The sequence below is a fragment of the Gekko japonicus genome, unplaced genomic scaffold (genome assembly GCF_001447785.1).
Source record: "Gekko japonicus isolate JY-2015 unplaced genomic scaffold, Gekko_japonicus_V1.1 scaffold248, whole genome shotgun sequence".
NCBI classification, from domain to species: domain Eukaryota; kingdom Metazoa; phylum Chordata; class Lepidosauria; order Squamata; family Gekkonidae; genus Gekko; species Gekko japonicus.
The window spans coordinates 218,195-240,717 of NW_015169782.1; the positions used below are offsets into that span (position 1 = coordinate 218,195).

General features: G+C 47.8%; 1 protein-coding gene across 1 annotated transcript in view; it reads right to left on the minus strand.

Annotated features, from left to right (window-relative positions):
• RPS6KA4 (ribosomal protein S6 kinase, 90kDa, polypeptide 4) overlaps nucleotides 1-22,523 on the minus strand; it is a 58,554-nt gene that overhangs the window by 35,431 nt on the left and 600 nt on the right. Inside the window, 5 exon segments of the mRNA XM_015416843.1 lie at nucleotides 3,764-3,844; nucleotides 10,325-10,432; nucleotides 13,107-13,222; nucleotides 14,660-14,878; nucleotides 17,281-17,352. Coding sequence (XP_015272329.1) covers nucleotides 3,764-3,844; nucleotides 10,325-10,432; nucleotides 13,107-13,222; nucleotides 14,660-14,878; nucleotides 17,281-17,352 — 596 coding nt within the window.

The window sequence follows — 22,523 nt, forward strand, 5'->3', positions numbered from 1 at the left end:
AGCTAGCAATTCAAAACAGTCCAGTGGAGCCTGAGCGGTGGGTGTTGCCTTCTGACACACTTCCGGTGATGTCAGGGTGTGTGGCATATGCAAATAAGTTATGCTAATGAGTTATGTTAATGAGATCCTGCACCTCTTTTTCTACAAAATGACCCCTGTTACATGTGTCCGTTCTGTGGGAGGAGTTTCTCAGCCACAGCACTCAGACTGTGGAATCTCCCTGTCTCAGGAGAACTGCCTTGTAGGGTTGCCAGCCTCCAGGTGGGGACTAGAGTTCTCCTGGAACTACTGTTCATCTCCAGACTACAAGGGTCAGTCCCCTGGAGAAAATGCCAGCCTTAAAGGACGGGTGCGAAGGCGTCACATCCCTGCTGAGTTCCTTCCCCTCCCCAAACCCCACCCTCTCCGTGCTCTGCCTCCAGATCTCCAGGAATCCCCCAAATTGGAGCTGGCAACCTTGCCACCTCGTCCCTTTCCTCCCTGCATTATCTGTGTGTGTGTGTATGTGTGTGTGTGTTACATGCCCTAGGGTTCCCAAATCGGGCTGGGGGGCGGGGAATGACCTTCCACAGCCTGCAGTTCAGTGTCTTAACCACTTGAGCCACCGCAGCTTCTAGACAGCCTCTAAAGAAGAAATGTGCAGAATGGTCACTTCTTACGGAGCAACCACGACACAAGCACATCGACGTGTTTGGGGGAAAGGCATCCAGCTCAAAGAGTAGAACGTGTGAGCCATCTCTTCTCCTTCTTCCTAGAAATAGAGCCATCTTACCCAGAGGCCCTCCTGGAGTATTGCAAGGGGGGGGCCCAGGAGCACAACTGACAGCTGGGTGATCCATCTGTATGTTTTATAAGCTGCTTCTGGAGCCCGCCCAAACAGTGACTCTTGGGAAGTGTTTGCCGTTGGCATGGAACACCAATGCCTTTGCTTGGGGGAAGAAAACACTCGTCGTACGAGACTGGCGTGGCTTTGCACTGCACGGCGCCTTGCTTCCTCAAACCTGCCTCATCCCAGATTGCCTCAGGACCTTTGCCTTCAGGCTGCGCCCTACTTATCCTGGAGGAGGTCGGCAAATAACGGGGACCCTCCCTGTCCACGAATGCGGATCAAGCAACATGGGACTGATCTGAGAGGGGGTGCTTTCATGCGGCCAATTAGTGTTCGAAATGCAATGGGTTAGCTTACGCGAGAGCAGGATGACTTGGAGAGGGCCGGGAGACGTCTCCAGAGTCATTAGCCAACATGCCCTCAAGTTGCTTCCGACTTATGGCGACCAGTGTTCCCTCTAAGCTGAGTTAGCGTGAGCTAGCTCACAGTTTTTTAGCCTCTGGCTCATACAGTTTTGTCTTAGCTCAGGAAGGACGCCTCCAGAGCAAACTAATTTATGTAGCAGCCAAATCGCTCGCTCACAACTTTAATGCCAGTAGCTCACAAAGTAGAATTTTTGCTCACAAGCCTCCACAGCTTAGAGAGAGCATTGATGGTGACCCTATGAATTGACGTGAAATGGAGCTGTTCCGCCAGGCCTTTGGTTGATGCAGCCGATGTCTAATTCCATCGGCCTCCCCTGCACAACTCCGCTAAAATCATGCACTGAGCCAGCTTATGCCATAGGCGTTGGCCCAGGCCCACCTAGCTTACGCGAGAGCAGGATGACTTGGAGAGGGCCGGGAGACGTCTCCAGAGTCATTAGCCAAGAAGCCCTTTTGAGTGAAGCTGCGGAGCCCACGGCTGGAAGGCCCCTGAGGCAGTGGGGAGGGCGGCAGAGAAATACCAGGTGTCTCCGCTACTGTCGGGTCTGCCACTTGGCAGCTGATTCTGTTCTTTAGGGGATTTCGGGGCCTCCTGGCCCCTAGACCTGAACATAAACCCCAATAAATAAATGAATAAAATGAATCAACGTTCTCCAAAATGTCCAGTCACAAGCAGCCATTCTCAGGGCTTGGGAACTGAGGGCTGTGGCTTCTTTTAAAGAGTCCATCCATCTCAAGTTGGGTCTCCCCCTCTTCCTGCGGTTTCCACTTTCCCTGGCATTGTTGTCCTTTCCAGTGAGTCTTGTCTTCTCATAGTGTGACCAAAGTATGAAAGCCTCAGCTTGGCCATTTTAGCTTCTAAGGAGAGGTCAGGCTTGATTTGGTCTGTCTGGAGGGCATTTGGAAACTTAAGTCCGCCTTGAGTCTCAGTGAGAAAGGTGGACTATAAATAAAATAATAAATAAATAAAATACATCTGATCGCTGCCTTTCAGCTAGTTACAGCAGGAACTCTGCTTCTTTTTATAAACTGTAAAGTAAAGGTTCCCTTGCTCGAAAGCCAGTCGAATCTGACTCTAGGGTTGCGGTGCTCATCTCCGTTTCAAAGCCGAAGAGCCAGCGCTGTCCGAAGACGTTTCCGTGGTCATGTAGCTGGCATGACTAAACACCAAGGCGCACGGAACGCTGTTACCGTCCCACCAAAGCGGTACCTATTTATCTACTTGCAATTTCTTGCTTTTGAACTGCTAGGTTGGCAGGAGCTGGAACTAGAGACGGGAGCTCACCCCGTCTTGCGGCACCCGTGTCTCGAACTGATGAACTACTGAACTTCCACAGCCTGCAGTTCAGTGTCTTAACCACTCGAGCCACCGCAGCTCCTTTATAAACTGTAGCTGTCAATAAATTTCTACTATTGGTTGTATCTGTCATAATGTTTTTACATTTTTGTTAGCCACTTTAAGCATTTCACAAAGATGGTAGAATAAATACTCTGAATTAATGAATAAAAACTGTAGTAAATCCAATGCAGTTTGCACAGCGGGGCTGGTGACTGAGTACAAAACGTTAACTAAAGCTCTTTTTACTATCTTTAAGGACTCCGAAAAACACCCATGAATTGAGCCAAGTGGTCTCCTGCCTTTGTACATCATAGGCATGGAAATTTCTGCCTTGATTAACTGTACTGGCTCACTTCAGCTGCTGGAGTTGCACTTCAGCCAGCTAGCCCCAAAGAACACCTGGAGGGCACAGTAAGTTTCAAGAGCTCAGACAGAAACTGAATGTTTCTGAATCTAGGAATTCCCCATCTTTTCTATACTGAGCAAAGAATGGAACAAAGAACAAAGAATACCCTATATCTGACATTAATTTTCAGTTTCTGTATGAAAGTCAACAGCATATCATTTTCTACAGAACTATTACTAAATTATAAAACATTTCAGCAGTGTTTTATGAGCCTACTTAATAACTTAATTCTTCCCGTTAAATTACCAACACCCTGGTCTAAACTAATTTTTCCCTCAGTCTGTTCTAAAAATATGAAGCAACTTCTGTAGTAACATATGATATGCTATCTGAAACAGCAAACTTCATTGTTTCACATAATAAGCTTATTAATTCTGCCTTTGGTCAATAAGAACCACATCTGTTCTAACACAAAGCCTACTAACATTTATGGATGTGAACCCTTTTCCCTCTCCATTTGGAACCCACGTGGCTTCGCCCCTTCATTGCTAGGATCTGCCCTGGTTCCATCTTGGCTCCACCCCAAACCTTCCATGTTGCTTTGGTTCCATATGTTGTGGGTCCTCTCCTCCCCACCCACTGGCCCTGCCAGGATGCGGATGTGGGAGAAGCAATATTTTTGAAATAGAAAGCTAGCACCTTCATGACTACCACATAAACCAGCACCACGTCCACTCTCTCTACCAATTCCTTTCTCCCACCAAATTTCTTCCGCCAGCTGGCCCCAATACCAACACCTTCCCTTAGCCACACCATGCTCCTACCTTGCCATGCCCGCTTTTACTCCGTACAATTTCTGGGGCCATGTATTCAATGGTGCCGCAAAAGGAGAAAGTCCGTTCTTTCTGTGTGGAGGGTACAGCAGAGATGTAATGAAAAGACGAGAAATATCAGAACAAAGGCATCCCTCCCCAACCAGCATAGCCACCTTTTTATCCTAGCTGCTTTTCTGCTACCTTTATTGGCAGAAGAGAGCAGGTGACCACCCTGATCTCTGCCCATGAAAACCTTCATCTGCTGATAGCTGCCACTAAAATAGTTGTCAGTGGTTCAGGACCAGGCCAACATATTTTTATTTTTCTGGTCAGGAGACAACCTTCTCAGGTAGGGTGGTCTACTCTACACAAACAGCAGGTCATATGGCAAAGCTGTTCTTTGACAGGCCCAAAAGACCAGACTGGACCGGCATATTTCCCAGTTGGTTCAACAATGACAGTAAGGACATCCTTCTAATACCTTTATTCTCATACCAGGGATAACCCTGCAAGCCCCGCCTTTTCTAGACATTGTTTAAGGCTCTTCCCTGTCGGGCTATGCACCGCAACTGAAATAGTCTGTTCTCAGCTGATACACAAGCTAAGAGGGTGATGGTTCCTGTGGTAGAGATATACTAGGGGGAAAGAAAGAATATAATTGTCCTGAAATATGTAACAACAGTACACAATATACTTCCAAAGCTTCAGGGTGTGAACTGGCAGGCTGCGTACCGCATGGCGTCTTAACTGTTCATGCACAGTACTGGCATAGATGCGTGTGAATAGACAAAGTGCATCAGTTCACATTCTAGTGTAGTGAAGAATGACTATACTACCAAGTCACACCGACAGCAGTTTAACAAGATATTAGCACATAAGAGGAGTCGTACTGAATTAGACCAGTGGTCCATCTAGTCATAGAATCACAGAGCTGGAAGGGGCCAGACAGGCCATCTAGTCCAACCCCCTGCTCGGTGCTGCAACTTGTTTTCCACAGTGGTCAACCAGCTGCCCCCGGAAGGCCAAGAACCAGAGAACAGAGGCCTGAGGTTTTCCCCGTCATTCTCCTCCATCACATTATTCATTGAGTTACTGCTTCTGAGAGTTCCATTTAGCTTATGTAGTTTATAGCTGTCAATAGGCCTCTCCCCTGTGAATTTGTCTAATCCCCTTTCGCCAACTAAACGAGCAACCGCCACTGCAGCATGAGGCAGTGGGTTCCACCAGTTAATTACCCTTTCAGTAAGGAACCACTTCCTTTCGTCTGTCTTGAATCTACTGCCCGTTAATTTAATGGTCTGCCCGGTAGTTTCAGTAGTTGTAGGAGGGAGGGAGGGAAAAGTTCATTCTTCTATCTAACTTTCTCCACCCCATGCAGAATGACAGAATCCTGTAACGTCCCCACTCCTTAATCGTCTTTTTTCTAAAACTGTTCCTAAAAAGCAAAATTATGGGACAATCCTAGTGCATGTTCTTAAAATGTTAAGAACTTTCACCTGCAGATGGAAGTGGAGAAAGCGATGTGTATATATTAAATACTGGAATGCTCCCTCCATAGTTATTGTTTTTTACGCTTCACAATGCTTAATGGTGCCTCTAACTATACCTTGAAGGTCGCCCCAAAAACTTTGGGCTATGTATCTGTATGACAAGGATATTTTTTGGGGGGGCGGGGCGTGATTGCAAGATTCAATGAAGTCCAGACACAGGTTTTTGCATACATTCAGAGTTAAAAAATATGGGGGGAAAGCAGAGAGTGTTTAAACAATCAGAAGCCAACCAGCTGGTTACTTCAAATCAGCATGTGACACTTCACACATTCCCCCACTCCCCGTTGCTTTCTGTGCTCTTGTTTTCTCTCTTAAGGACGCCAGATCGCAGTGCCACAGACGCCGTGTCAGGTGCAGCTGGGCATTTTGTCCCGACCAGGGTCTCAGCTACCAACTGTCTTCCTGCTCCACAGTCCACAGCCTTCCAGTCTCCCCTCATCTGCCTATTCCATTCCTGCCAGATGCATACACTCCCAGTCCTGCTTTCTCATTTATTAATATGCAATATTTATATATCTGCCTTTCTCCCGGGACTCCCAGAACCCAAGGTAGAGAACAACCACATTAAAACAATACAAAGCCCCCAGAGCTCTGCCTTGGTTAAAAGCCTTTCCTCAGCTCTGTCTCCACTATCCGTTGTTTCCTCAAGTTACTGTTTTTCAAGCCATCCCAAGCCCCACTTTTTGTGTCCAGAAGCCATTACTTCCCAGCCTCCCAGGACTCTTCTTTCCTTCCCTCCCCACAAAGCCCTTTTGTGACCTTAAATGCTGTGATGTTTTTTCAGACCCCTGCTCTAATTGGGTCCTTCTTCTCTCAGTTCTGTGTCTCTCTCACTTTCTACTTACTTGTTCCTCTTTCTCAGTCTGTCCCTGTTCTGCACCCTTCCTTTACCTTCCTTGCCTCTGGACTCCCCATCTTTTAGCTTCCCCGTGCCCCAGGACCTCTTCACATTCCTCAGGCTTTAACCTCAGCCAAACTGATAACTTCTGCTTCCCTCAGAGAAGCTGGACTGTGACATGTTTGGTTTCCTGAGCTGCTGAATGCTCCATGCCATCACAGCAACAGTACATGAGCAATACGGTTGATGTTTGTAGTGAACTACAGTGCCATACTAAGGCCCCGTTCACACAGAGCCTTTGCCGCACTGAAGATACGGATGATAGGCGGATTTTCCGGGCGCAATCACACTGCAACATCTGGGAAGCGCAGTGCTCCCGTGGAGAACCTGTGGCTTCCTGCCGAAGATGCGGATTAAAAAACTAGTACTTACGAGGTACTAGTTTCCGGAAACTGCGGGCCAAGGGCGGGCATTTCCGGTGGATCGCATTTCCGGTGGAATTACGTGGCATCCGGCGCCCGCAGATGTTCGTCACAAACAAGGGTGTTTTTTTTCCCAAGTCTCCGCAGGATGCGCAAAAGCGCCCAACAGCGCATGCACATAAAGAGCGATTGCTAGTGTGATCACGCCGCGCGGCTTCTTTGCCGCGCTGCAGGATACTCATGTGATCGGCATCTCCCCCCTACCAACGGGATCTCGACCGGGACGTGTGATTGGGCGGCCGCGCGTTATTTTCCTCCAGGGCAAACAGCCACACTCCCCCCCGCATTTTCCGGCCCGTGTGACTGGGGCCTAAGAATACTTTCCTGCAAGTAAACCCTAATGCATAACAGGGGACTTGATTCTGAGCAGACCTAATTAGGACTGCTCCCCATAACCTTTTTATAGCTCATTATAACTACAGTAATGTTATTAGCACAAGACAAATGGAATCCCATTTTTTTCCACAGCCAAAGGGATTTGTACCTTTGATATGCACGGCTAGTTCACCGTCCCAGTTAATTCACACAGTCATTTATTGTACAGAATCTAGTCAAAGAGATAGGGATGCATTCCCTAAGTGGTTCTCTTGCCTGATTAATACATGACTTTTAGAACTTTAGAAGCCAGTGTGGTATAGTGGTGAAGAGTGTTGGACTAGCACCTGGAAAACCCAGGTTTGAATCCCCACCTGTGCCATGTAAGCTCACTGGATGCCCCTGGGCCAGCCACACACTCTCAGCCTATCCACAGGGTTCTTGTGGAGGATAAAATGGAAGAGAGAAGAATCACATAATTCATTGGGGAGAAAGGAAGGGTATAAATGAATTAAATAAATACATAAATTTTATTCTTCCAGCCTCTGTCTCTTCTGACCTGCCACCTATTTTGTTACCTGTATTCCAATCCTATATCTTGTTTCATGCTTCAACCTCAAGTTCCCATTGCAGAGACAGATTTTTGCAAAAAGAGTTGAAGTGACATAACAGGGCACTGTTGCCTGTGGTGAGCTTATCCATCGCTCTTCTGCGTCTGTTCACAGGTTTCTGTAGTGGCTCGAAAGCCCCCAAATCCTATTTGGTCTGAGACAGCAGCAGGCGACAGACACCGACTCGTGTGTTGTGAGAAACACTGCGACGATCACACTACCTTCAAAAAACTATTATCTGTCGACAGACACAATCCCAGATTTCTGAATGCTATTTTTCTCCACAGACACCTGGCACAACCTTCTGGGCTGTTAACCCACGATCCCTTGACTTCAGTCAGTTCAGAAGAACAAGAAGAGAGAAGAGACTGGATTTATACCCTGCCCTTCACTCGGAGTCTCAGAGCGGCTTACAAACTCCTTTCCCTTCCCCTCCCCACAACAGACACCCTGTGAGGTGGGTGGGGCTGAGGAAGCTCTTTCCAGAACTGCCCTTTCAAGGACAGTCTGACAGAACTATGGCTTGCCCAAGGTCATCCAGCAGCTGCAAGTGGAGGAGTGGGGAATCAATCCCAGTTCTCCCAGATTAAAGTCCACACACTTAACCACTACACAAAACTGGCAAGCTATGGTTTCAGATCCAAACATGGCCCAGTTTGAGAGCCAGTTTGGTGTAGTGATTAAGAGCGCAGATTCAAATCTGGGAGAACTGGGTTTGAGTCCCCCACTCCTCCATATGCAGCTGCTGGTGTGACCTTGGGTCAGTCATAAGTTCTTTCAGAGCTGTTCTCTCAGAAGCAGTTCTGGAAAGAGCTCTCTCAGCCGCACTTACCTCACAGGGTGTCTGTTGTGGGGAGGGGAAGTGGATTGTAAGCCACTTTGAGAGTCCTTTGGGTAGTGAACGGTAGGGTATAAATCCAATCTCTTCTTCCCTTCTTCTTCTTCTTCCCTTCTTCTTCTTCTTCTTCTTCTTCTTCTTCTTCTTCTTCTTCTTCTTCTTCTTCTTCTTCTTCTTCTTCTTCTGTATGGAACTAAACATGGCTCTCTCTTTTTTAAAGAAAACACAAAGATCTGATTTTCTTTTCTTTTTCTAAAAGAGCCATATTTACTCAGCTTCAGAAGGTATCTGTGTTGGTCTGCAGTAGGAGAGCTAGACTCAAGTCCAGCAGCACCTTAGAGACTAAAAGCACCAAGGTATCTGATGAAGGAAGCTTTGACTTTCAAAAGCTTATTGTTTTGGTCTGTAAGGTGCTACTGGACTCAAGTCTAGTATGTTTAACGTAAAGGTCTATTGGAGGGGCCAGTGGAATGCTAGTATGTGGAGGCAACGGCAGGCAAATATTTTTACGGGACTAAAGGGTTTCTTAGAGAGGGTTCATGGAAAGGGAAACAGTATAGGTGAATGAATGCCAGGAACACATGCGAATCATGCACAGATGTATGCCAGTGCATTTACACAATCACGCAGGGTGCTCCTGTAACAACAATAATAATAATAATAATAATAATGATGATGATGATGATGATGATAATAATAATAACCATCCCATAACTCCCTTAAGGTTCACATTGCAACCTAAACCACCAATGTCACCGAAATTCCAACTTCATGCAGCATTTAAAGCAATAATAGCTCTCGAATAAAAACTGTTTTTTTAATCTGTTTGTCCTTGTTTTAATTGTCCTATATCTTCTACCCGAAGGCAGCAGTTCAAACAGGGAGTGTTCAGGGTGTGACAAATCCTGCAAAATGTTCTTTGCTTTTTTCAAACATCGAGAGCTATACAATTCCTCCAGGAATGGGAGAGGACAGCCAATAATCTTCTGGGCTGTGATGATAACTCTCTGGAGTGCTTTCCTATCCACAGCCGTACAACTGGCAAACCAGGCACAGACGCAGTATGTTAAAATGCTCTCTATTGAGCAACGATAGAAGGACATCCTGTGTATATTTAATTACTGATCGTGAGACTTCAAGTGTGCCACTTCCTAATAAAGGACACAAATACCCATGTTTGGGCTGCAGCAACTTCATGCATTATGAACCCAACAAGCCAGCTATATATTTTCAGTTATGCAAATGTGCTTCCTTACACTAGCTCTTTGTTGATCTTCAAAAAGGATGTGGACAGAATGGAGTGGGTGCAGAGGAGAGAGACGAGCATGATCAGGGGGGCCTGGAGACCAAGAAGCCCTGTGAGGAAAGGCTGAGGACCTTGGGAATGTCCAGTCTGGAGAAGAGGAGGCTGAGGGGGGACAGGATGGCTCTCTTGAAGTATTTGAAGGGCTGCCACTCAGAGGAGGGCAGGGAGCTGTTGACAGCAGAGGAAAAGACTCGCAATAATGGGTTTTAATGAAAGGCACCAGGAAGGTACCGGCTGGATCTTAGGAAAAACTTTTTGACAGTCAGAGTTGTTCAACAGTGGAATGGGCTGCCTAGGGGAGGTGGTGAGCTCCCCCTCACTGGCCGTCTTGAAGCAGCGGCTGGACAAACACTTGTCAGGGATGCTCCAGGCCGATCCTGCATTGGGCAGGGGGTTGGACTAGATGGCCTGTAGGGCCCCTTCCAGCTCTGGGATTCTACGATTCTATGATCTCTGGCTCTGAACATTGACATGGTTTGGCTCTTTAATTATAAAAGGTTGCTGACCCTGCCCTAGACCGTGCCTGTCCTTAAATCCCGGTCCCTGAAGTTGCCTGTGTCTTGGTACTGACAAATCTCATGGGGGTGGAAAAAGAAACTCCCAGGGGAGGCAGGGTGTGCAAACACTCACATCCTCGGTCACAAACTCCTTGCTCAGTCCGAAGTCCGTGAGCACCACGTGCCCTTCGCTGTCCAGCAAGATGTTCTCCAGCTTCACGTCGCGGTAGATGATGCCAAGCTAGGGGAAAGATGGAGTCAAGATCTTATCAGGGAAAACTCAGGGAACCAACAGATCAGCAGCGCTGGCTTGCCTCCTTCTGGCTTTCCACCTCAACAGCTGGTTGCTGGGATAGAGAAGGGGACACCTTCACCATCCCCTCTCCCCAGAAGAAGGAAACAAATAAGGGAACTCCGTCAGAGAAGCTAAATAACAAAGGTCCCTGCCACACGGCAGGAAAAACATCGGCCAAAGTGCGGCTAATTAGAGCCGCACCAAAATAGAGACGCTGTGGCGGGATCCCACGGATCCCCTGAGCCGCGGCGCCGTTGCTCCCTGGCACGATCAGATGCCGGGGAGGAAGATGGTCGGGAGGGGGAGGCTGCCGAACTGCGCATGTCTGAGCATGCGCAGTTTGGCCAGGAGCCGGGGATGCGCCGGCGAAAGGACGCGCAGGCGATCCCACGGCCGGCCTTGATGCGGCCGTCCCAGAAGAACCACCTCCGTAGGTGGTTCATTTCTGCTCCGTGTTTTGGGCAGAAGGGCCGGATCGGGGACAGGTGCGCAACGCTTCCCAGATGTTGCGGTGGGATCGCACCCGTTTGCTCCGCCCCCGATCCATCCCTCTCCCGGCCCAAGACCTCTCGTATGACCGGGGCCAAAGAAGAGCAAAACTGGGCTTGGGGAGAACAGAGAAACAGTCTGAAAGCTGTGCTCCTTTCTCTGACCTCAGAGGTCCTGCCCTTTGACCCCTGCTGTGTGGCACGGGGATGCCATTTCTCAGCCCATAAAAGAAATGCTCAAGGCAGGGCATGCACCAAGCACTTCCTCTGGTTCAGAAGCTAAGCTCCATATCAAATCAGGCTCCTGAACTAAGTCCCGACTCACGTGAGGGTTACAAGACTGTAAGGAAAGCCCTGCTGGATCAGAACCAAAGTCCACCTTGACTCTGTTTCCAGCTAGGGCACGCCAGATATCTCTAGGTAGTCCACAAGCAGGGCATGAAGGCCAAGGGCCTCCACTGCTGTTCACCCCCACTGCTCCCACTATTCAAAGATGCACTGCCTTTGAATATTGACGCTCCATTTAGCTATAATAGCTAACAGCTGCTGGTAAGAACACAGGAAATGTCATACGGACATAAGAGAAGCCATGTTGAATCAAGCGAATGCCCCATCCACTGAGCCACAACCCCTCCTCATTACCTGTTCCATCCACATCCCAGACTTTAATTCCATAATTGTTGGTTCTGATGCCACTTTTTTGTAACAAGAACATAAGAAAAGCCACGTTGGATCAGGCCAATGGCCCGTCCAGTCCAACACTCTGTGTCACACAGCGGCCAAAACCCAGGAGCCACCAGGAGGTCCACCAGCAGGGCCAGAACTCCAGCAGCCCTCCCACTGTTGCCCCCAGGCACCAAGAATACAGAGCACCATTGCCCCAGACACAGCGTTCCATCTATATCTTGTGGCTAATAGCCACTCATGGACCTCTGCTGCATAGTTAATCCAATCCCCGCTTGAAGCTGTCTATGCTTATAGCCACCCACCACAACTTCCTGGAGCACTTCCCACTGGATCAGGCCAAAGGTCTCTCTAGCCCAGCACCCTGTTTCAGCCAGATGCCTCTAGAAAACGCACAAGCAAGGCATATGGGCAAACCCCCTCCCCTGTTGTTTCTTTCCCAATATCTGGTACACAGAGGTCAGCCGACATCAATAGCAGGTATAGTCAAGCTAGAGGCTGGAAACCTATATCCTTGCAGCCATCTTCCTTATTCATGCAACACACGTGGACTGTGATTTCTCTTGTATGCTGGCATGCAGGAACCATTGGGATGGATCAGTTCCCCTAACTGCAGCTCTTTCCTCTGGCACAAAGAGCCTTCTGCCAATGCCACCGTTAGTGGAAGAGATCTGCAGGATCCAACCCTTTGGTGCAATCTACAGGTGTAAATGCTTCCTGACCTGCCCCTGTCCTTTCACATAACAGCCCTTTGCTATGGTGGTAAAAGTAAAGGTAAAGGTTCCCTTGCTCGAAAGCCAGTCGAATCCGACTGTAGGGTTGCAGTGCTCATCTCCGTTTCAAAGCCGAAGAGCCAGCGCTGTCCGAAGACGTTTCCGTGGTCATGTGGCTGGCATGACTAAACACCAAGGTGCACGGAACGCCTTGCTATGGTAGACCCTTTGCTAAATCTCAGATCATTTGGAAACAATGCTAAGCATTATTACTTAACACTGATATGCCACAGCTACACTGCCTCACAAGGTGGCACTTCCATCACTACAGCCGTTTCCTCTCTTTTTGAAGGAACATGGTACCCTGACAACTGCTTGTCTGAGACGAACTGTGCAACAGGGTATCTTCTTCCTTTGCTTTCAATTGCCTGCCTGCTGCTGTCTTGTTCTCCTCCAGCTGGTGTGGATGTAGCACACGCCAGCATTCAATTTGCTGACACGCTACTCCAACGTACATTAAAAAGAGTGCAACAAGCCTCTTTGGGACGTGCACCTGTCCTTATCTTTGCCATCTGCATTTAGAAGGGGGCCCAGGGAAGAAGCAAGGATAGCACACCAGCATTAGCCAGGGATAAGGAGTCAAGATGCTTCTTCCCACCACTTGGTTCTTTCTAACACAGACCCAGCTCACACAGTTTCTTCCCTTTCCGCTTCATCCCTGTTCTCCATTCTTACCTTGTGCAAGTGTTCGAGTGCCAAAATGATCTCCCCACTGTAGAAGCGCACCTCTTCCTCGGAGAAGTGGTCCCGCTGGTACAAATGGGTAAAAAGCTCCCCGCCACTCACATAGTCTATAAGAAGAGAGGTAAGGAATCAATTCGGGAGCATCTAGTCCAGCCTCAGTTTCCCAGTTCCAAAACACGCTTTCAGCGCTCTCAAATTCTCTATGCCACAATAATATGGACAGGGGTGGAGGGGGGGCTCCTGTATGTCCCCTTCCCTATTAAAGTTGTGTGTGTTTTGAGCATCCACAGTTCTAGGGAGCAAGCCCTGGAACTCCAACAGTCCACCATCAAAAAAACCAAGTGCTACAAACATGGAGTTTCTAGTCCTCATGACTGCACAATTCCCCCCCCCCAAAGCTTGGGAAGCAGTCAGGGGCCAGATAGGCCATTTAACTTCACAAGGACTTTCTCCACTCGGGATGGCTGCCTGTGGCCACTGGCTAATAGAAGCATAGGAGGAAATAATGAGCAAGCTTATAGCCATTGTCTTCCCTGCAGGCCAGGTCCAAGGAAGAAGAGAGCCAGGTCTGTAGAGGAGGAAGACAGGAGGCAGACAACTGTCTTGCATCTGGACCACTGTTTTCACACTCAGGAGATGGTAGCTCTATCGCCTTTTCTTCTTCCTCCTCAGGAAGAAGGCAGTCAGTACTGTAACCTCTGCAGCCTCACCTCTTCATGAGGAAATGGCAACTGGCAAGGAGGAGGTGGTAGTGGCGGTGGCGGCCATTGCTCTCCTTCTAGGACCTCCCTCAGTGTGAGGAAGAAGAGTGGTTACAACTATGGCCTCACCGCCCCTTCACTTCAGCACACTCGCTCAAAAAAGGAATTAGTTAGACTGAAAGTGATATATTAACATGACACAGACCAGTCACGTGACACAGGCTAGTCACATGACTAGGGATAACCAGGTAGGCTTGCCATCTCCTGCCTATCAACAGGAAAGCTCCTGCTGAGGTTTCCTCATCCTGCCTGGTGCTCAACTGAATCGGGGGCATGGGGGGGACATCAGCTATGCCTCGATGCCACTTCCAGCAGGAACCCAGAAGTGGCACTGGTGACACTCTAGGACTCTTTCTGATCTCCACCAGGCAAAATCCTAGAGTGTCAGTGATGTCACTTCCAGGTCCCAGCTGGAAATGCCAACATCCTTTTCTTCACGCCCCGCCCTCAAAAGTCTCCTAGGGTTCAGGCCCACACCTAGCAAACCTACAACCATGTGAGGTGGGCTCTAAGGTCATTTTTATTTCCCAGACTACCCTTAGGCTAGTGTCCGGAGAAAGATGAAAAACCAAAGCTGACTTAGGCACAGAATTTTAGGGGACAGAGTCTGCACACACCTCACTTCATCTCAGTTAAGGTTTCCCCACACGATCTTACAGCCTCATAAACGTCATCCTCCATGCACAACTATCACCTTGGTGGCAAAACATAATTTTGGAGTCCACTTCCCTCCCTCCTCCCCACACTCCCATGTCCCACCCTGATTCCCTTGTATCCTCATACCTAGGATAAGGTGGAGCTTGGAGTCAGTCTGGAAGGCATAGTGGAGCGTCACCAGGAAAGGCGACTGGCGCACATGTTCCAGCACAGCTCGTTCAGTGCGCGTGTGCTCCGTTGTCTTGGCCTTGGCCACTATGGCCGCTTTGCGCAGCACCTTCATTGCGTACAGTTTGCTGGCATCGTGGCCACTGAGCTTGCGCACCAGGAACACCTTCCCATAGGCTGGAGAGACATGGCAGACTGGTTACCATAGCGATCTCTCAAGTCACTTTCCCTCCAACCTTCCTCCCCATTTCAGTTTTCATTCTGTACTGCCCTGCCTCCCGTGCTCGTAACGGGTCTCCCCCCCCCCGCCTTACAGTGGCTATAAGACACTGGATTAATTTTGTTTGCAATATTTACACTCTGCCTTTCTACCTGAAGTATTTAAGGCAGGTAATTTAAAAAAGCATGCAATAATGGGAAAAAACCATGGTAATAATCAAATGACTAAGATACCAAATAAATGGGTTAGACAGTAAAGCGGTAACCTATGGTACTTTATATACCTCCCCATTCAAATGCTCAGCCTAGTAACCTGTGAATAAACGTTTGATCTGTGTACAACCGGAGTCCCCAACATGGTGCCCACCAACTGTTTTTAGAAAGTGCATGGGGCATGTGGGGTTTTGCCCAGCAAGGTTTCTGCTTGGCCACTGGAGATCTGATTGGGTGTGCAGATTAAAAAAAACACTGCTGCCACCACAGCACAGGGATCCTTACTGAGTGACTGAAGGTAAGCTGCAGCAGCTATTTTATGGATAACCTCACCTCTTCCAGCAGCTATTTCATGGAAGCCATTTTGTGGCTGTGCCCCCCCCCAAAAAAAATGCTATGCCAGAATTCCAAAGATGCCCACAGACTCAAAAAGCTTGGGGACCCGGAGGTACAGTATACACTTGATTTTTTTTTGATACATGAATTGAGCAATTTTCATGCTACGTTCAATGCATGTACAGTGCAATGTGTGATTTATACCCCACATTTATTCTGGGACTGGTCCCCGAGTTCATTTGTAAAGTGAATCTGCGCTGGCTCTTTTTTACAAACAGACGTACACATGTACATGTGGGATGTACCAGTGCTCACAGTAGCTATTATGTTAATGTATCATCAAAATGATGGGCACCAGGTAAACACCTCTAGGGAGGGAATTTCATTGATGCTAGGGTGCCACCACTGAGAAGACAATGTTCCCTAGCTACGAGCCCTCTAATCTGTAGTGTTGGAGGCATCATGGGTTGAATCTGGTCATGTTTTCATTTCAGTCTCCCCTAATTTTCCACTACAGCCCCTACCCCATATGGCTTTTGTCCACGCAAGTCCCATAATGCCCAGCATAGCCTTTTGGGTGACCTTCCTTTCTTTTTCACTACCATTAAAGGAGCTGGTTGGATCCAACCCCAAGAGTAAGTCCTCTGTTGAAGATGTAAGTGGGCAGACCTCATTAAGGATAAACAGACGTCTTAAAATGTTACTGTCCCAGAATATATCAATGCCTCCAAAATCTAATGCTTCAAATCTTCTGATCCACATTTGGAAAACTTCAATCAAAAATTCCAGATCTGTGCAAAATTTCACTTCAGGCTCTCCATCGGAAATTGCTGAAGAATTGTTGATATCAGTTGGATCCAGCAGAAAATGTCTGGTGGTGGAAGGGGGGTGGATTTTCACTGATTCCCCCTCTCATTGCAGACTTCTCCCCCCATCATGCTGTTGCAGGGGGGGGGGTATGTTCCCATGTTCCCCAAGTACAGTATTTCAAAGGCATTTTGGGTGGAAGTGCTGCTCCGCTAATGTAAATCCTTTCCATCAGCAGAGATTTTCTGCAGGATCCAAACCATTAACAAATTGGTGGAGTGTCAAAAGTAATAAGTCTAACAAGAAACCATTTGTTCAGAGATGGTTGATGTTCATTATGTCTTGCAATGATACATTTCAGGACGACGTTAGAAAACATCCATTATTCTCTATTATTTAAATTGTTTTATGACGTCTTAAATTTGTGGGGTAGTTCTGTATCTTTGTCATGGAGATGTATATGTTACTTACTTAACATGATAATGACAGTACTGAATACGATAATGGTATTTTAGAAACTAGTCGTGTTCTATATGCTGAAAGACTTTTTAACGTCATTTATCATTTTTGTGCTTTCGCAAATACATTAATAAAAAGAAACAAGAAACCGGCAGCCAGTGTTCCCTCTAAGCTGAGTTAGTGTGAGCTAGCTCACAGTTTTTTAGCCACCGGCTCACACATTTTTGTCTTGGCTCAGGAAAGATGGCTCCAGAGCAAACTAATTTATGCAGTAGCCAAATCACTCACGGACAACTTTAATGCAAGTAGCTCACAAAGTAGAATTTTTGCTCACAAGACTCCACAGCTTAGAGGGAACATTGCTGGCAGCTATTTTTGCTACAATGCTTTATGCTCTGCCTTTGCTTTCTGCCTTTTGTTTTCGCGCATATTCTGTTCCCGACATATTGTGAAAAACTAAATATAAAAGTTTTAATTAAAAAAACCTGAAAGAAACTGGAAAGAAACACATCTTCCTTTACTTTGTGAAGGTGGTTTCTCCTCACCTCCAGTCCCCAGAACCTTGAGTAGTTCAAAGTTTTCCATGCCAACTTTTTCCTCATGGCCCGTCAAATTTGCTGTCAGGGAACAAGATAAAAAATATGCATGTTAGGATGTGGGTGGGGACGCCATGGTCAGGAGAAGGGGGAAGATGAGGATAGGCCCTGGCTTGGATCCTGTGGTAAATCTCTGCTGACAGAAGGGATTTCCATTAGCAGAGCGGAACTTCCTTGCCCAGCCATGGCAGCCCAAAATATCACCTGAAACACTGCTTCTTCTGAGGGACTGGGAAGCCCCGAGAACAGTGCAAAAAGAATCAGGGCTTCGCAGTGGGAGGGATAAATCAGCAAAAATTGTCCCCCTTTCCATTAGTGGAAATTTTCCACACAGGATCCAACCCACTTAGAGATATTCCAGGCCTCTTCCTCAAATTACCAATCTTCATTAAAAAAAAAAAAGAGGAGGTAAAACGGCAAGGCCCCAATCCAGGCACTGTCAGTCATGACGCCCACTGAAACCAATTTGACAAGCAAGTCGCGACTCACTCAAGCTTCCGGTGGGATTTAAGCATAGCTACATTTCATCAGGTTTATTTTAACATCTTTTACGTATAGACAGGATTGCCAATTCTGGGTTGGGAAATTCCTGGAGATTTAGGCAGGGTGGAACCCTGGGGAAGGTAGCGTTTGGTGGAGGACAGGAACATAAACAGGATATAATGCCACAGAGTCTACCCCCCAAAGCAGCTGTTTTCTCTAGGGGAACTGATCTCTGTAGTTTGGAGATCAATTGCAATTCTGGGAGATCTCCCACCTGGAAACTGGCCACCTTAAAGTGATGACTAGCACAGTTCCAAAGCCACTGAGGCAACTGATGTTCAGTGGGCACCTTTTGTTTCATTGTTTTACAATAACGGATTGACTCAAAGAACCTTAATTTGAACACCTTTATTTGTGATTTCAATATTTTTGCTTTCTCGCGTTCACTCAAGAGGGCCACTCCTCTCATGTGCTTCACCTAAGGCCCAACTACCAACTTTTAGTCCACGGCCCAGAGGGGAAGGAGGAACGGAGTGAAGAGCCAACAGTGACCCACTTATCCTTGCCTTTCCTGGTGCCACGTTCCTTTTGCTCATGGACACCTCCTGTCCCCACCCTCTTCCCTGGGGGGGTTCTTGGGAGCAAAGGGGAGGAGGCCCCATTTCCGGCACATGAATCACCACTTGGCCAATGCTGAGAGACAAACGGGCCAGCACCTGCCCTCCGAAATACCTGACACGAAGGAACCCACCACGTTACCTCAGCCATTTGAAACCAGGCTGGGGAACAAGCATTTGACAACTTTTCACTTACGACATTTCGTATCTTGTAGTTATTTGCATATTTATTCAGCTCCAGTAGGCTAGCCACATTTAGAAACATTTTCTGGGATCTTATGCTTCACGGATATAAAAATTTTTTTATGAAGCATTTAAAAATATTTTAATTTATTCGTTTACTTCATTAAAGGACTGCCTTTCTCACAGAGACTCAGGGCAGATTACACAATTTAAAACGGCGCAGTAAGGCCAGTGTTGTACAATTTAAAACAATGCAAATGAGGACAATATAATACATACAATGAACAATGCACTGGAACACAAGGTTAAGAACACTGAACTACTAACGTTACATACTATACAATGAACACCCCACTCACGCCCATTAGAGAGCCAGTGTGGTGTAGCAGTTCCTGTTGGTCTAAATTCTGGCAGACCCAGGTTCGAATCCCCACAGGGTCACGGAAGCTTGCTGGCTGAACTGTGGACCGGTCACACACTCTCAGCCTAACCTCCCTTACAATGTTGTTGTGAGAATAAAACGGAGGAAAGGAAATCGGTGTTATAAATGGCTTTGGGTTCCCATTGGGGGAGGGATAAAGCAGAGTATAAATTTATTTATTTCATTAAATGTAGTAAAGTTCCAACCCCATCCTTCATGCGGAATAGAAAGGTCGCTAAAACACTCTGGTAAATTGAATACATGGCAAGATAATGGTGGCCCACAAGTATCTTAATTTCAAACACTCATGAATGCTCACCCCCCATTTAATGTCAAGATGCTCAACACCAGAATATATGAGCAAATAGTAACAAAAAGGGACTCTTAATCATGTGCAGAGTACATTGGCCCTCAATGATGACACTCACACACATGAAAATTGAAACTAGTGTTTCAAGGAAAAGCAGTGTATGCGATAGGCAGGTTTCTAGTTTTCCTGTTACTCTCCGAACACTTTTCTGAAGAAGAAAGAAATGCTATGAGAACTTAAGAACTGATCCCCTGGATTTGACCAGAATTGTGCTTTCAACAGCACCAAGCCAAAAGCCTTCTGGAACATGGCAATCATAGTGTAAAGGTGATGGCCCTCCCCTGTAGCCTGGCTCCAGCACCTGATATACAAAAGCATATCACATCTGAACATGGAGGCTCCACAGTACCCCAAAAGAGGCATATGTAATTCTTTGAGGGCATTGTTTCATATATGTCCCTCCCCGGAATGTTCAAGTCCCCTGGAAAGGGGAATTGGGATGAGGGCACTTCAGCTTTTACGAACAGGATAGGGGTGCGGGGCAGGTCCACAGAGAGATTGGGCAATTCCTAACCTTTGCTCAAATGGAGAGTTCTGCTCCTGTCATGCCCCACATGCAAAGTAAGAGTGTGTCTGCTCTCCACTCTCTTGTTTTTTTCCCTCCTACCAAAAAAGGCAAGTTGGACAGAGAGCGGCAAGTTTGTATTGGGTGTCTGTACGGGAGAGAGAGCCGGTAAACGGCCTTGGCAGAATTTATAATTGATCATGGTCTCAGTCTCTCACCTGTAAAACAAACAGTACTAAAGATCTATCTTGAGAAGCTGTTCATAGTAATTAGCCTATTAAACTAATGCCTTGATAGAGACGGCCCAGGCTAGCCTGATCTCACCAGATCTTGGAACCTAAGCAGGGTCAGCCCTGGTTAGTATTTGGAAAATCCAGGGCCACTAAACAGAGGCAGGCAATGGCAACCGACCTCTGAACATCTCTTGCTTTGAACATAAGAACATAAGAGAAGCCAATGTTGGATCAGGCCAATGGCCCATCCAGTCCAACACACTGTCACACAATGGACAAAAATACCAGGGGTCATCAGGAGGTCCACCACAATTTTGAAAACCCCATGAGGTCACCATAAGTCAGCTGTAACTTGACAGCAAAACAAACAAACAACAAATAACTAAGATCGGAGAGACCTGGGTTTATATCCCCTCTCACCACGGCTCATAACGACACCTAACTCCCACCCCCCCCCATTCCACCCAGGTCCACACAATCAGACTTGCATTACGAGTACTGTGCTGGGAACTCTGGTGTGCAGGGTCTAATTTGGATTTGGACCGTGGTCCACAGCGACAGGGCACTAATGCCTTCCCCCTCCTGCATCATTGTCCTCACCTAAAATACACCCATTGGAGGCTCAGTGTGTACTGATGGGGGTGCACTTAGGTTTCTCCACAAGGGCAAACAGCGCCCCTCTAAGGCTGTTTCAAACCAGAAAAATAATGCAGGGGGGGACAGGCATAAGCTCTCCATACATACAGAGGCCCTGACCCAAAAGCAGACCTGCACTTGTGTGGGACAGGGCTGGCTCACTCACTAGGTGAACTAGGCGATCGCCTAGAGCGGGATGGCCCTTAGGGGCACCAAACTGCACTCGGCCCTGTACTCTGGGAGTTTCATGATTATTTGTGTTTTTCATTCTTCCTAAAATGAATTTATTTTTGAAAATTGGTGGGCGCACAGGGGGGGTGGCATAATGGATCCTTGCCTAGGGTGCAAAATAAGCTGGAGCTGGCCCTGGTGTGGGAATGAATTTCCCATCACAAAACTCACAATGTTGCCCCTGATTGTGGGGGGGTGGAGGTGGGTGGAAGGCCAGGGAAAAGTAGCTAGGCCCTCTGCCACGAAGCTCATTAGGTGACCTGGTACCAGTCACACTTTCCCTCTCTCAGCCTGAGCCTAAGCTACCTCACAGGGCTGTTGTGACATTAGAACAGGGGAGAAGCATATGTGCCACTCTGACCTCCTTGGAGAAAGATTCAGGACAAAAATGAGATCAACAGTTTTGCAGCCAGGGTGCAAGAGACTAGATTTCGGGAATTAATCCCAGAAAGGATTTCTAATGAAATAAGCTTTTTGCTGAAACATGCAAAGCTTGGCCCTGCAATCTGCACTGTTTTTAAAAGTGTCTGAGCACACGCAAAGTACCCTTGCATGCATTGATACACACGTGCATATCTAAGTTGCTACTGGATTCAAATCTAACACATATTCTGGAACCAAAGGCCAAAGTTTTGGGGACAGATAGGGTAACTGTTTTGAACGGTAAAGCATTAATAATAATAATAATCTTCTTTAATGGAGGGCTAATTAAGTCATGATCTCCTGACAGCCTACAGGCATGCAGCGAACCCCCTCTTAGGGGGCTGCCCGGGAGTCTCATACTCCAAACAAAGCCCCTCGCTAGTAAGCCGCGTTCACAGGTACACTCTTCTCACCACCCACCTACCAACGCCTCCAAGCTCCCTCGCCGCCCCCACCTGCCAATCGAGGCGGGGGAGGGCTAGTGATTCAGCAGCACACACCCCCACTCTCCCCCGCTGCTACCCCCACTCCAGCTGGGGAGGGAGGAGGAGCTTGCATAAATTAGGGCCGGGGTGGGGGGGCTCCCACACTTCTGGTAAAGAACACCCTCCCGGGGTCGGCCCGTCCCATCCCATCAGCAGCAGGACAGGGAAGGTCTACGCGACCTCTTCCCCCCCCCCTCGCCGCCGCCGCCGCCGCTCCGCATTTGCCCAGTCCCAGGCGAGCCGAAAGATTGCCCAATGACACCCTCCCTGCGAAACCAGCTTCCAGCTCGGGGCGCAACAACTCGCGGGATATCCGCTCTTGCAAAGCTGCTTGTTCGGCGGGGGAGGAAGCGCCAGGAGTGTCTTTCCCTGCACCCCGGCCGGCACCCCCGAAATCCTCGTGCACCCCCAGTTCTAGTTTACGTGACACAATCTCTGCTCCCCCCCTTAAAAAAAACAAAAACAAAAACTCGTGCATCTCCAAATCCTGGACCCAGATCTAACCCCCCACCCCACCCCAAACACACCAGTTCGAATTCAGCCCAGTTCAGGCACTCGAGTATTTGACAAACACCCCCCCACCCCAAGTCCCGGATCCCGCGCAC